Below are 12,858 nucleotides of genomic sequence, written 5' to 3' on the forward strand. Positions count from 1 at the left end.
AACATTGCTACAGGCTGCCGCAGTGTAACTTGTAAATTTCAGTGTAACGCTCTCAATCGCCAAGGGTATCAAAACCCATCAATCAGACAACCAATCCTTTTATTGCATGACCTTTGCCTGAGAAGTCTTAACTGTGCATGGTAATGAGTTGCGCCTGTTTTGGGCCAAGGCATTCCTCATACTCTACTAATTATGTCGTGCATCGGACATAGCAGCAGTAGGAACCATTTTTACTTTGTTAGTTATGACACTGTGTCGGACTGAGATTCGAACCTATCACCTTCCCGACGATTAGTGGATGCACTAAGTGTTGATCTACGGTAAATAGAACCCAGGTTTACCTGATGATGATAGTGTACATAATGTGTTTGTGGTATCATCCAGCCATTAGGAGCTGAGGGGACAGCACAGCTGGAGTTGTGCAGGTTCTGACCATCACAACAACATCATAATATCAATTTCACATATTGTTTCGAAAAAGATTTATATCCTATGAATTAGAACTAGAGGTGGTTTCTTTAAAAACTTTTTGGCTCACTGCCTTATTAAAACATCCCCCAAAATCACATTTAAAATCTACAAAAATTAAACAAAATCTTATGTTAAAAACCTTTACATGATTTTATTTAATTTTAGTAGATTTTTATGTGATTTTGGAGGATTTTTCACATAATTTTTTAGCTAGCCTCACTTATTTTAGTGAGACAGTGAGCAAAAATTCTTTTGGTGCATTATTTGCCAAATGTACCACTTTTCTGCACTACCTCTCCGATTTTGTTAATACTCTATATTTTGGTCCGTTGGGTGATTCAAGGATGCTGGATGGCCAAAAAAAAGTTTCAGAGTCCCTGGATGTCTAGATATCTAGCTATCTATGAAGGTAGGTAACAAAAATTTAAAAAACACCCATTTTTTCACAATTTTAAAAATTAGTTTTTTCATCAATCTTACATCTAACCTATACATTTTATACACCAAAATGATCGTTTATTCATGTAAAAAGCGCACATAATGCTATTTTGGCCAAAACTCTAATTTACTCTAATATGTGTCTTAGTATGTTTGGCCATAGTGTTTTCTGACCAGATCAATATTTTCCTATTTTTTGGACACCCTGTATTTTCAAAAAAAGAGAAAAAATTTTTTTTGTTTTTTTTTAAATTTTTTTTCTATTTTTAAGTTACTTAAAACTGTCATATAGATACAGATTTTGACTAATAACAATAATAGTTGCCTATTTTACAAATTTTTACATTTTTGGGACACCCTGTGCATGTTTTTGAAAAATGATGGTTTTTGCCCATTTTTGGGAGGAAGGAGTCGTTTTAAGGCCATAGACCATTTCTTTATTTTTGTAGAACTTTTCAAGATACATTATTTGTTATTTATGCAAAAAGCGCAAAAACCGAACCGTTTAGCCGTTATTCACTGCCAAAGGCGGAATTTTTTACGTTTTTTGCCGTTCCCGAGGATTTAATGCGCATTTTAGGTAGGAAGACGTTAATTTTTCAAGATAACTGTAAAATACTTTTATTTAGGCATTTTATTTTACTAAATTTCATGTGAAGTAAAAATTTTTGTATATCGAACCGATTTTTGTCAAAAGGAATTTCAAATGCACATGGTTTATGTTTCTTTTATTACTTATGTTATAGCAATTATTTATATTATATACACTTCATTTTCTTGTTTTAACAATTGAAATCCTTCTCAACGAAAAACGGTTCACTGCACAAAAAAATTGACTTAATATGAATTTTAGAAAATTAAATTTCCTAAATAAATGTATTAAAGAGTAATCTTGAATAATCAACGTCTTCCCACCTAAAATGCGCATTAAATCCTCGGGAACGGCAAAAAACGTAAAAAATTCCGCCTTTGGCAGTGAATAACGGCAAAACGGTTCGGTTTTTGCGCTTTTTGCATAAATAACAAATGATGTATCTTGAAAAGTTCTACAAAAATGAAGAAATGGTCTATGGCCTTAAAACGACTCCTTCCTCCCAAAAATGGGCAAAAACCATCATTTTTCAAAAACATGCACAGGGTGTCCCAAAAATGTAAAAATTTGTAAAATAGGCAAATATTATTGTTGTTAGTCAAAATCTGTGTCTATATGACAGTTTAAGTAACTTAAAAATAGAAAAAAAATTTAAAAAAAAACAAAAAAAAATTTTCTCTTTTTTTGAAAATACAGGGTGTCCAAAAAATAGGAAAATATTGATCTGGTCAGAAAACACTATGGCCAAACATACTAAGACACATATTAGAGTAATTTGAAAAAAATAGCCAATTTGGACCAAGTTTTAGCTCTACAGACACAAAAATCACATTTACAGGGTGTTCCAAAATGAAATTTGACAACCTTATAGTCCCGGGTCCTCCAAACCGTTATATACCACATATGCCTACAGATAAAACACAGGATTTAAGCCAAAAAAAAATGATTTTTTTCGGACAGGTATTTTGGGTATTACGCTAGATATCCAAAATACACTTTTTGTTGGACACCCTGTAAAATTAGAGTTTTGGCCAAAATAGCATTATGTGCGCTTATTACATGAATAAACGATCATTTTGGTGTATAAAATGTATAGGTTGGATGTAAGATTGATGAAAAAACTAATTTTTAAAATTGTGAAAAAATGGGTGTTTTTAAATTTTTGTTACCTACCTTCATAGATAGCTAGATATCTAGACATCCAGGGACTCTGAAACTTTTTTTTGGCCATCCAGCATCCTTGAATCACCCAACGGACCAAAATATAGAGTATTAACAAAATCGGAGAGGTAGTGCAGAAAAGTGGTACATTTGGCAAATAATGCACCTTTTAAGTTCTCAGCCATACAGATAAAATATGTCTAGCCTCGTATTAAATCCAGTTTTCTACAAATATATAAATATACAATCATAAAAACAGTTTTTTTGTCCGTTCCTTCGACATCTCATGGCTAAAAAAAACATATAATTGTAAATTTTTATATCTGCAGAAAGCTGTTTATAATATGATGCAAAAAATAACTATTCCCCAATGAAGGTAATATTATTAGAGCCAAAGACTTTTTTGTGTTTCTTTTCAAGTACAGAAACTGCATGAAAAAATCGTCAAACATTTTTAAAACATCTTCTTACATTTATATTTATTTTGAAAAAGATGTTTTTTTGATAAACTCCAATTTAGTTTCCGAAAGTGTACCTAGCGTCCGCGTCCTATCTCGAAATTTGCTATTAGCTAAAAAAGCTTCAAACTTCCAAAAAAAAAAATTAAAACTTTAAACATTAAAATTTTGAATGTATAATGTATAAATCGCTTTGTTTTCACAAATTTCCGGAGTCGCTGAAAATAGGGTCTGCAATAATTGGGTTATCTGCTGTACACTTTAGGAAAGTAGGGCTAGAATAGGAAATCCATTTGGAGCTCATCGTTTTTTTTTATTTTTTAACCCATTTGTGACGAGCTCCCAAAGTTTTGATTTAACGGGGTTCAACAAAAAAGATTTTTACAATAATTACTTAACAGAATTAAAAAAGTAAATTGTCAAACGAAAGGTCTTACTATTTTTGTTCATAATGGCAATTTTCTTCTTTTTTTGGTTGTGTTTTTTAACCTGAAAACCAACATATTTTTTTTAACAATGATTGCATATCTAAATTCTATGGATCATTTTACAACAACTACTTACTAAAACCACCGACTAGCTAATCACAAAGTTAGGACACCTTCTTTAAAAATTAATTAGAACCCAAATTAATTTTAAAACTATGATGTTTGTGTTTCCTGTTGTGCGGATATCATGCATGAGTTCTTATTATTGCTACCAAATCCAGATGTTGGGAGACTGTGTTGCGATGCTCCTCTGAAATATTTACGGTAATATCCTCTAAGAAATTTTTTTTTCAATTTTGAAAATTTGAGTAACCCCCCCCCCCCCCCCCCCCCGACAACGAACAATTCTGGCCACAGCGCTCGGCTCCCCAGCCTGGCTAGCCGCAGAGCTCGGCCACTTGCATGCCTAGCCGCAGCGCTCGGCTCCCTAGCATATAACCTAACCTAACCTTAACTAAAATAGTTGTTCGTTGTCTGAGGGGGGGGGGGGTACTCAAATTTTCAAAATTGAAAAAAACGCCATATTTACAATAGTCAGGGGCTACCTACCTATTTCTTGCAAAAGCAACACCCCAAGGTTAGAAAAAAATCTGAGGTGTATTCTTTAAAAAAAATTAGAGTCGCTGCTCGCTTGTGAGGCAAAATTATTTTTGTAAAAAAAATCTTCCAAAATTACATAAAAAATCTACAAAAATATTTGTTGTACCTTAGTACCTTACCCACCTACCCAAAGTTTTATTAGGTAAAAAAACATGAGGTGGATTATTAAAAATAATAAGGAGGATTTTTCACAAAAATAATTTTGTCTCACAAGCGAGCAGCGACCCCATTTTTTTTAAAGAATCCACCTCAGATTTTTTCTTACCTTAGTGGCTTACCTACCTTGCAAAAAGCTTATTAGGTTAAAAAGAATATGTTAAAACAGTTTTCACTGATGGACCTCAAAGTGAGTTTATTTTTAGACCTTTTCAGTAAGCCCCAATATACAGGGTGTTTTTTTTTAATGGAACAAAAGTATTGCTTAATATAACCCACTTGCCATTGACAGAAATTAATAATCTATATCTTAATTTCTTCATTGGGTTGGAGAGTTTTGTATAAGAAAAAAATAATTGTCGATTTTCAACAAGTTATGCCTTAAAAACCGGTTTTTCAAAAGTACATATTTTTGGAAGATTTTTGGATCATGACCAATTTAAAGAGTGTGCTAAAAGACATACATTTTTAAAATTCAAATTGCTCGGCTTGTGTTAATAGTAGAAAAATGTTGTGCATATCATTGGAATCGTCATAAACTCTAGTTTTTGGATGTTTAAGAACTATTCCTGTGCTAGGTATAGTTTAGGAGCTACGTGGTAAAATGTCCCAACTTACTTAAAACTTTTCAACCTTTCTCACATTTTCCAACGTAGCTTCTATACTACTAATAGCATGAATATGATACATATATTTCCAAAAACTAGAGTTTATGACAATTCTAACGGTATGTGTAACATTTTTCTACTGTTAACACAAGCCGCACAATTTGATTTTTAAAAATGTATGCATTTTTGCATACTCTTTAAATTGGTCATGATCCAAAAATCTTCCAAAAATAGGTACTTTTGAAAAACCGGTTTTTACGGCATAATTTGTTGAAAATCGCTAAATATTTTTTTCTTATACAAAACTCCCCAACCCAATGAAGAAATTAAGATATAGATTATTAATTTCTGTCAATGGCAAATGGGTTATATTAAGCAATACTTTTGTTCCATTAAAAAAAAACACCCTGTATATCAATTCAACTGTGATGTTAACGAATTTATATGCAACAAAAACATGACAATAAAGTTGGTTAAGTGAACACAGGTCCCCTTAGCAAAACCTTAGATTGAAAAAAATCTCCAAAGAAACGGACAAGAGAGCCTTCAAATAGGGTACAGTGGTGGTCAGAATCCATTGGAGATTAAATCTTAGCTGCTCCTTCTTGCCAGATATTGCAATTTGAGGTTTTGAGGTAAAAATGCCTAAAATTACAAGAATTCCAAGTATATATGCATAATTCATCAAATAAAAAGGGTAAGTTTAACATTTGAGGAGTTTAGATATCTCTTCATATGTAAACTACAAACTTCATCCCCATTTAGAACAATTTTTACTACTATAAATGATGATTTTAACTTTAATAAGAGTAATAAATAAGGTACTGTAAGCTTAAAGAGGTTTGTTCAATTTACAACTTTATCCTAAAAGCTGTTACCCTGGAACCAGAAGAAAAAAACTTCAGTTTAAGTTTACATATGGCCCAAGTTACTTTTAATAATTCTGCCCCCCCCCCCCCCCCAATATACTCAGAACCTACAAACTTTAGGGTGGAGGGGGGGGGGGGCATAGTAATGCACCAAAATAATTGTACTAGATTAGGAGGGTTGTAGTTGGAATAGATATGTATAAAAGTAAATATGGGCCTTCATAAGTTAAAATATTAACCCTGAATATCTCCAGAGGTTTTCAAATAATATACAATATTATTTACCTATGCCACTAGCCACTATTTTCAACAGATGGAGGGGGGGAGGGGGGAATTCAGTAATATTTGTAAAAGTAAATAATATCCTAAAAAAGCTTAAATCCAAAGTTTGCTTAATATAATTCAGTGATTTCAAAGTAACACAAGAGTATTTTCCACATCCACTGCCCCCTCCTAATAATTTGTGGTCTAAGAAGGGGGAGGGGGTTGGTTGCAGCAATATTTGTAAGAGATTTTGATGCCTACTAAAGTTTAAGTGCTAAAGCTTATATATTTCTTTAGTGCTATCTAAAGAACTCTTCTGCCTCTTCACCCCCTTCCAATTAAATTTAATTAGGAGAGGGGGGGGGGGGGGGAGATAGTCAACAATATTTCCAGAAACTTTGGGCCCAAAAATCTAACATATAATTTTTTCTCACAATACTTCAAGTAGTTGGACCATTTTCATTATTTTCCAACTACAACAATCCTAATCTAGTACAATTATTTTGGTGCATTATCTCTTCCAACCTATTGCACTAATAAAAGAAATATTGTCCAACCCATTGCTCTTTCCCAAAACATTAAATAGGTAATACATATAAAGCAATTTGGAAATCTAAAAGCTCTATTCCAAAGTTTACTCCTTATTTCTATAGTGGTTTCTGAGTAAAATACAGGTGGTGAGGTTGTCTGGAGGGTAGCTTGAGAGGGAGGGGGAAAGAGAGCGATATTTTTTATATTTTTTTTATGGGGTTGGAGGAAATTGAGCAGCAATATAAATTTTCTGGATGGGGTTGGTTGAGGTTGGGGAAAGGTCAGCAATATTTGTTAAAGTATGAAGTAATTATGGACCTACTAAAGTTTAAATCCATAAGCCCTCTTTATCTTGAGTAATTTCAAAGTAAATTACTTAATTGGAGGGTGGGGGGAGTTTGTAAAGCAATAGGGCGGGAAAGGGGGCTTGGAGGGAGATTCCAGCTAAATTTGTAAAAGTTACTTTTTACCTACCAAAGCATATCTCAAGCATTTTGCTTTGCTGCTATAATTCTAGTGGTTTCTTAGTAACAAGTAACACTCTATAGTAGTACCCTTTCAACTGCAACCCCCCCCCCCTTTCTCTCTTTACAAAATGTTATGTTTTTGATTTATGAGGGGAGGGGAAGAGGTCAGCAATATATGTAAAAGTGCTTTGGGTCCCACAAAAATACAAATCCAAAAGCTAATATATATCTCTAATAGTTTCTTAAAACACATTAAAATGATCTTTTACCATACCCCCCTCCCCCCCTACCAATTATTTAAGGACAAGGGGGGGGGGGGAGAGAAGGTGGTCAAAATAACTTCTACAAAATTTTCCCACTATACTTCAATTAGTTTTTGAGAAACACATAATAGCATTACTATGCCCTCCCCCCCTCCACCCTAAAGTTTGTAGGTTGTGAGAGTATGGGGGGGGGGGGGGGCAGAATTACTAAAAGTAACTTGGGCCATATGTAAACTTAAACTGAAGTTTTTTCTACTGGTTCCAGGGTAACAGCTTTTAGGATAAAGTTGTAAATTGAACAAACCTCTTTAAGCTTATAGTACCTTATATATCACTCTTATTGAAGTTAAAAACATAATTTATAGTAGTAAAAATTGTTCTAAATAGGATGAAGTGTGTATGTGGTAAGCCGAAGCGTTTCAGCTCACCGGTTGCGAGTTCGAATCCAACGAGCCCTAGCCTTGAAGTATTCTACCAAAACAAACTAGCAGGATTTAGTCATACAGCAATTATATATTTAACTGAATAATATTTACAGTGGATGTTTACTATATATATACAACAGATTATAACAATAGGTTAGGTTTGAAGGGGGTGTGGGACACAAGGGCTTAGCCCACGGCGGTAGACAGTCTGTGGGGGTAGCTGTGGTAAAAGGGGAGGCAGCGCCTCCCGGTTGTATAATTGCGTGAGGGGCCCGTGATAGCTGCGTGTCTGTGCCCCTCCCCATATTTAGGCAGGCCAGTTTGACCGCTGGACAGCGGGGTCACCGGCAGTCATGAGGTAAATGGTGATATAATGGGATTAGTGCAGAAGGCTTGTTATGATAAGTCACTGTGTAGCAATTCTGTAAACTGCCCGTCCGTCTGTTGCCGTATTACCACAACCTCCCCTTCAAGGGCTGCGGGGCTCCCGAGCCACCAGGCCTTGAACCTGGGGATACGGCAACCTCTGTCTGCGCAAGACAACATCTTCCTGGGGCACAGCTCGGTGGAGGACAGCTCTGGCTATACAGGCTCCGCGGGACACTCGCTGCTCTGTCTGGCTGTGGTTGGATATCAGCATTGTCAACTCCCGGTTGGCTTCCAGCTGGGGTTGGCGACGGCCAGGCCCCGTCGTTGGAAGTTTTGCCTTGTTTGCAGGACTAGTTCTGTCTCGGCGGGTAGCTGGACACGGAGACCTAGGCTAACTCTGGAGGCTCCCAAGGGGGGAATAACGATGGAGGCAGGTGCGTAAAATTCCATGGGGGCGCCTGCCTGGTCCAGGTTACTTGGCCTCCTAGCTCCCACTCGGATGGGGACGGCTGTCATCAGCAGGGGGCACATCGCTTCAGCTTCATCCTCTGGGGCCGCCTCTTCCATCTCAGTGGCCGCCTCTCCTTCTGCGGGCTCGCTGCTGGCCGGCGGGTTCTCCATGTCAGTATCAGGGTTCCAGATGGAATCCCTAGGTGGCTCTGGAGCTGGTGGTGGCGGCGGTGATTCATTGGGTTGGTGCTGCAGGTTCTCTTCTACAGGGTCGCGATCCTGGCCGCTAGGCTGTGGGGCGGCGGCTGCTGGCTGGTACACTGGGAACTGTCCTGGGTCACTAGCTGGCATCGCCGCAGCTCCGGCGGGCAGCTCGGTGGCGTCCTCGTCGCCGTCCAGGTCGCCTTGGATGTCTGTTGGAATCTGATGGGCAGTTACATCTCCAATGTACTTGCGCAGTCGGCCTACATGCGCGGTGATCTCCGAGATCTTGGCTGTTGGAGAGGCAGGTTTGATGACATAATGGACGTCTGTGGCTTGTCGCACTATCTTCCAAGGGCCAGTCCATCTCTTGGTAATATTGGCTGCCTTCCCTGGCACCAGGCGGGGGGCCAGATACCAGACCAGGTCTCCAACTTCGTACTTGGCCGTGCCTTCGTAGGCGGCCGCGCTCCTCCGGATGGTTCCCTCCTCTTGCTGCTGGATTGCGTCGTGCACGGCATGGTAGCGTTGCAGGAGAGCTTGGACGTTGGCTGGGACCGAGGCATACTCAGTGTCTGGCAGCCGGAGCACCATGTCCACCGGAAGCTTGGCCTCTCTCCCAAAGTAGGCCAGGAACGGGGTCACGCCCATGGATCTGCAGGCCTTGGTATTGTAGGCGAAGGCAATGGCAGGCAAGTGTGGCTCCCAGTTGTTGTCGTCTCTGTCTAGGAACAGCCGCATGCCTGTATTGAGTGTCCGATGGAACCTCTCCACCCGGTTGGACTGCGGGTTGTAGGGCGGAGGATGTGTCAGGCCAATCTCGAGCTTGGAGGCCAGTTCCTTGAATACCTGGCCGGTAAACTCCATCCCATTGTCGGAGTGGATCTTCAGGGGACATCCGAACGTGGCCAGGTGGCGGTGCAGAAGGGCTTCAGCCACCGTGAGAGTGCGCTTGTTGGGGATGGCGTAGAGGCTGACAAACCGGCTGAACCCATCCTGACAGGTGAGGATGTAGCGGTTCCCGGCTGGGGTCTCTGGCAGAGGCCCCACCAGGTCAATAAACAGGACTTGCTGTGGATACCCCTGGCGGGAGGGCACGTGTATCCCTAACTTCAACCTTTCCTTGGTAACCTTCTGTACACACTCAGGGCAAGTCTGAACCATCAGGCGGACGTCACGGGACAGGTTGGGCCACCAGAAGTGCATGGCGACGCGGGCAATAGTAGCGTCCATTCCAAAGTGCCCGGCCATGGGGGTCCCATGGGCCAGAAAGAACGCGTCCTGCTGGAGGGCCGAAGGCAGCAGGTATCTTGTTCTCTCTCCTGTCAGGGTCTGGTCAGTGGTGGTGAGGCAGCCATGCTCGTCGAGTCCCAGGGCTGCGAAGCGGCTGGCGTACTGCTGCTCGTCTCGATCCTTGCCGCGCAGCTCAGCCTTCGTTGGGGCTTTGCCATTGGCCACCCACTGGCGGACACGGAGCAAGAGGGGGTCCTGTGTCTGTGCCTCTAACACTCTAGCCGGGTCCAGCCGTGCGGCAGAGGGCCGGCCAGCTGCGGGCTCCCCTAGCTGGCAAAGGGTGTGAATGTACTCAGCTTGCTCTGCTAATTCTTCGGCGGTGGCTGTCGGCATATTATCGTCCTCCCGGCGGCTGAGGGCGTCGGCATTGGTGTTCTGGGTGCCAGGACGGTGGCAGACAGTGAAATCTAGGGCCGCTAGCTCCTCCTGCCAGCGAGCCACCATCCCTGTGGATGTGTTCAGCGACTTCATCTGTAGCAAGGCTGAGGAATCAGTGTTGATCTGGAAGCTATGGTAGGACAAGATGCCGTGGAACTTCCGAATTCCATACATGATGGCGGCCATCTCTCCCTTCCAGGATGGGTAGCGAGTCTCGGGGTCGGTTGTCTTGCGCCCCACGGCGGCAATCAGCCTCTCCTTGCCGTCCTGGCATTGGCTGAGGATGGCAGAGATGGCGCGGCTGCTGAAGTCTGTGGTGAGCTGGAACACAGCCGGCAAGTCAAACCTGGGCGGCGCTCGGATGGGGGCTTGGCGAAACTTGTCCTTGAGCTGTAGCAGCTGGGCTTCCATCTCAGCCGTCCAGGTCAGTGTCTTGGCCGTTTTCTGCCGATTCATCTCGTAGGTGAGGTCGGCATACTCTGGGATGAACAGGCGGTAGTATCCAAAGAACCCCAGGAGCGCCAGCAAGTCCTTGGGGGTGATGGGGGCCGGCCAGTCAAGGATGCGGTCAATATAATCCTCTTGCATGGCTATCCCCTCGCGGCTGAGGGTGTGGCCCAGATAGTCCACCTTGGCTCAAAACAGCTTGGTCTTGGCTGGCTTGAGGCAGATTCCTCCCCTGCGGTGGGCTTCCAAGACTTCCCGGAGCCTAGCCAGGTGGGCCCAGGTATCCTGGTGAAAGGTCAGGACGTCATCGAGATATGACTGAAGGTTGGCCGTGCCTAATGGGTTCAGGACTCCTGCAATAAACCTGGAGTAGACAGACGGTGCCGTAGCAAGGCCAAAGGGCATCCTTTTCCATTGGTACAAGCCCCTAGGGGTGGTGAAGGCGGTGCAGGGCCGGCTGTCCTCGGACACTCGGATGGTGTAGTACGCAGCCACCGCGTCTAAGGCACTGTAGACGCGGTGTCCTCCCGCTCGTTCTACCAGCTGCTGGATCCTGGGCAAGGGGTAGCTGTCCAGCTCAAGGCACTTGTTGAGGGCTCTGTAGTCGACTGCCCAGCGGGTGCTCCCGTCCTTCTTCTTGATGGGCACCAGGGGGCTGCTCCAGGCGGAGTCTGAAGGCTCTATGACTCCCTCTTGCAGCCAGGTGTCCAGTTGCTTCTCCAGCTCAGCCTCCTGCCGCGGGTTCAGATCCCTAAATCTCTGGCGGATCGGCTGGGTCCCGGGTTTGAGGCGCAGCTGCAACTCTACTACGTCAGTGCAGCCGGGGGTAGAGTTTGAGAAGACGTCCCTGTACTCTGATAACATGGTCCAGACCTCCTTCTTGAGCAGGGGGTCCTTGCACAGAAATTCGTTCTCCTCCATCTCAAGGGCTGCCCACAGCTCCTGCATATCTGGGGGCTCAACAGGCTCTTGGAACGAATGAATACGAGGGGGAGGCTTGTCAGAAACCTCCAAAATGTCAGGCTTGACCAGCTCCCCAGCCACGGGGAGGCCGGCGTCCAGCAGGAGAGGCATCTCCCCTTCATTTACCACCAGCACTCGAAACACGCTGGCGGAGCCAGGCCTGTGGGCATACAGGCCTTCTGGGATGACAAGATCCTCCCCAAACCTCTGTTCTGGGGCAGATAGTTGGATGGCATCCTTAGTACGGTGCCCCACTTGTTCAACAGGGACCGCCATGACACCGCGGCCAGGCAAGACCACCCTCTTGGCCGTACGGAGGTGGGGTGGTTGGCCATCAGTTGGGGTGACAGCGCTTAGCCTGTACGTGGCTGGCACGGGGTCAGCTTCGGCTCCGGGGTCCACCGGCCGCGATTTGATGGGCTCGGCGCTGGGAGAGGCCGGGGCGCTGGGACCAGCCTGGGCTCCGTGGGCGTTCGGCCGCGACTTGACGGGCTTGGCGCTAGGAGAGGCTGAGGCATCGGAGCCATGCGTGGCTCCGGAGGCGGCCGGCCACGACTTGACGGGCACGGCGACGGGAGAGGCTGATTCCTGGGGGTTGAGCGTGGCTCCGGGTGCATCAGACCGCGACTTGACGGGCCTGGACTCGGACTTGGCCGGTTGGCTTGCTGGGGGCCCCAGGTAGAGGGGGCCGGGTGGACACGGCTGGCCGTTGATGAAGGTGTCGGCGGAGAAGATCGGCTCTGGAGGGCTGGAAATCTCGGGAAACGTCGTTGGCAGGTTCTCCAGAGGCACCTTGGGCACTGGGGGCAACCCCATGGCTAGCAGGTTGGTCCCCCTATGGGCGTTTAGCGCAGCATCCACCCAGTGCGTGCCTTTCTCAACTACACGCGGCTGCTCTGGCAGTGGGCCTGGCAGAGGCCCCTCGTAACTCAAGTCTCTCTCGGCTGTCTCCCGGTCGATGGGGAC

General features: G+C 43.8%; 1 protein-coding gene across 3 annotated transcripts in view; it reads right to left on the minus strand.

Moving 5' to 3' along the window:
* Positions 1–12,858, minus strand: part of LOC145307362 (glutamate receptor ionotropic, kainate 2-like) — a 178,030-nt gene that overhangs the window by 2,596 nt on the left and 162,576 nt on the right. For all 3 annotated transcript variants that reach the window (XM_080149740.1, XM_080149741.1, XM_080149739.1), the window contains 2 exons: positions 3,780–3,858; positions 342–428 (listed from right to left, as the gene is read on the minus strand). In XM_080149740.1, the coding sequence (XP_080005866.1) occupies positions 342–428; positions 3,780–3,858 (166 nt within the window). The remainder of the gene's footprint in view (positions 1–341; positions 429–3,779; positions 3,859–12,858) is intronic.

Source organism: Acartia tonsa, chromosome 15 (assembly GCF_053477335.1).
Source record: "Acartia tonsa isolate MP-2025a chromosome 15, ASM5347733v1, whole genome shotgun sequence".
Classification (NCBI taxonomy): Eukaryota; Metazoa; Arthropoda; class Copepoda; order Calanoida; family Acartiidae; genus Acartia; species Acartia tonsa.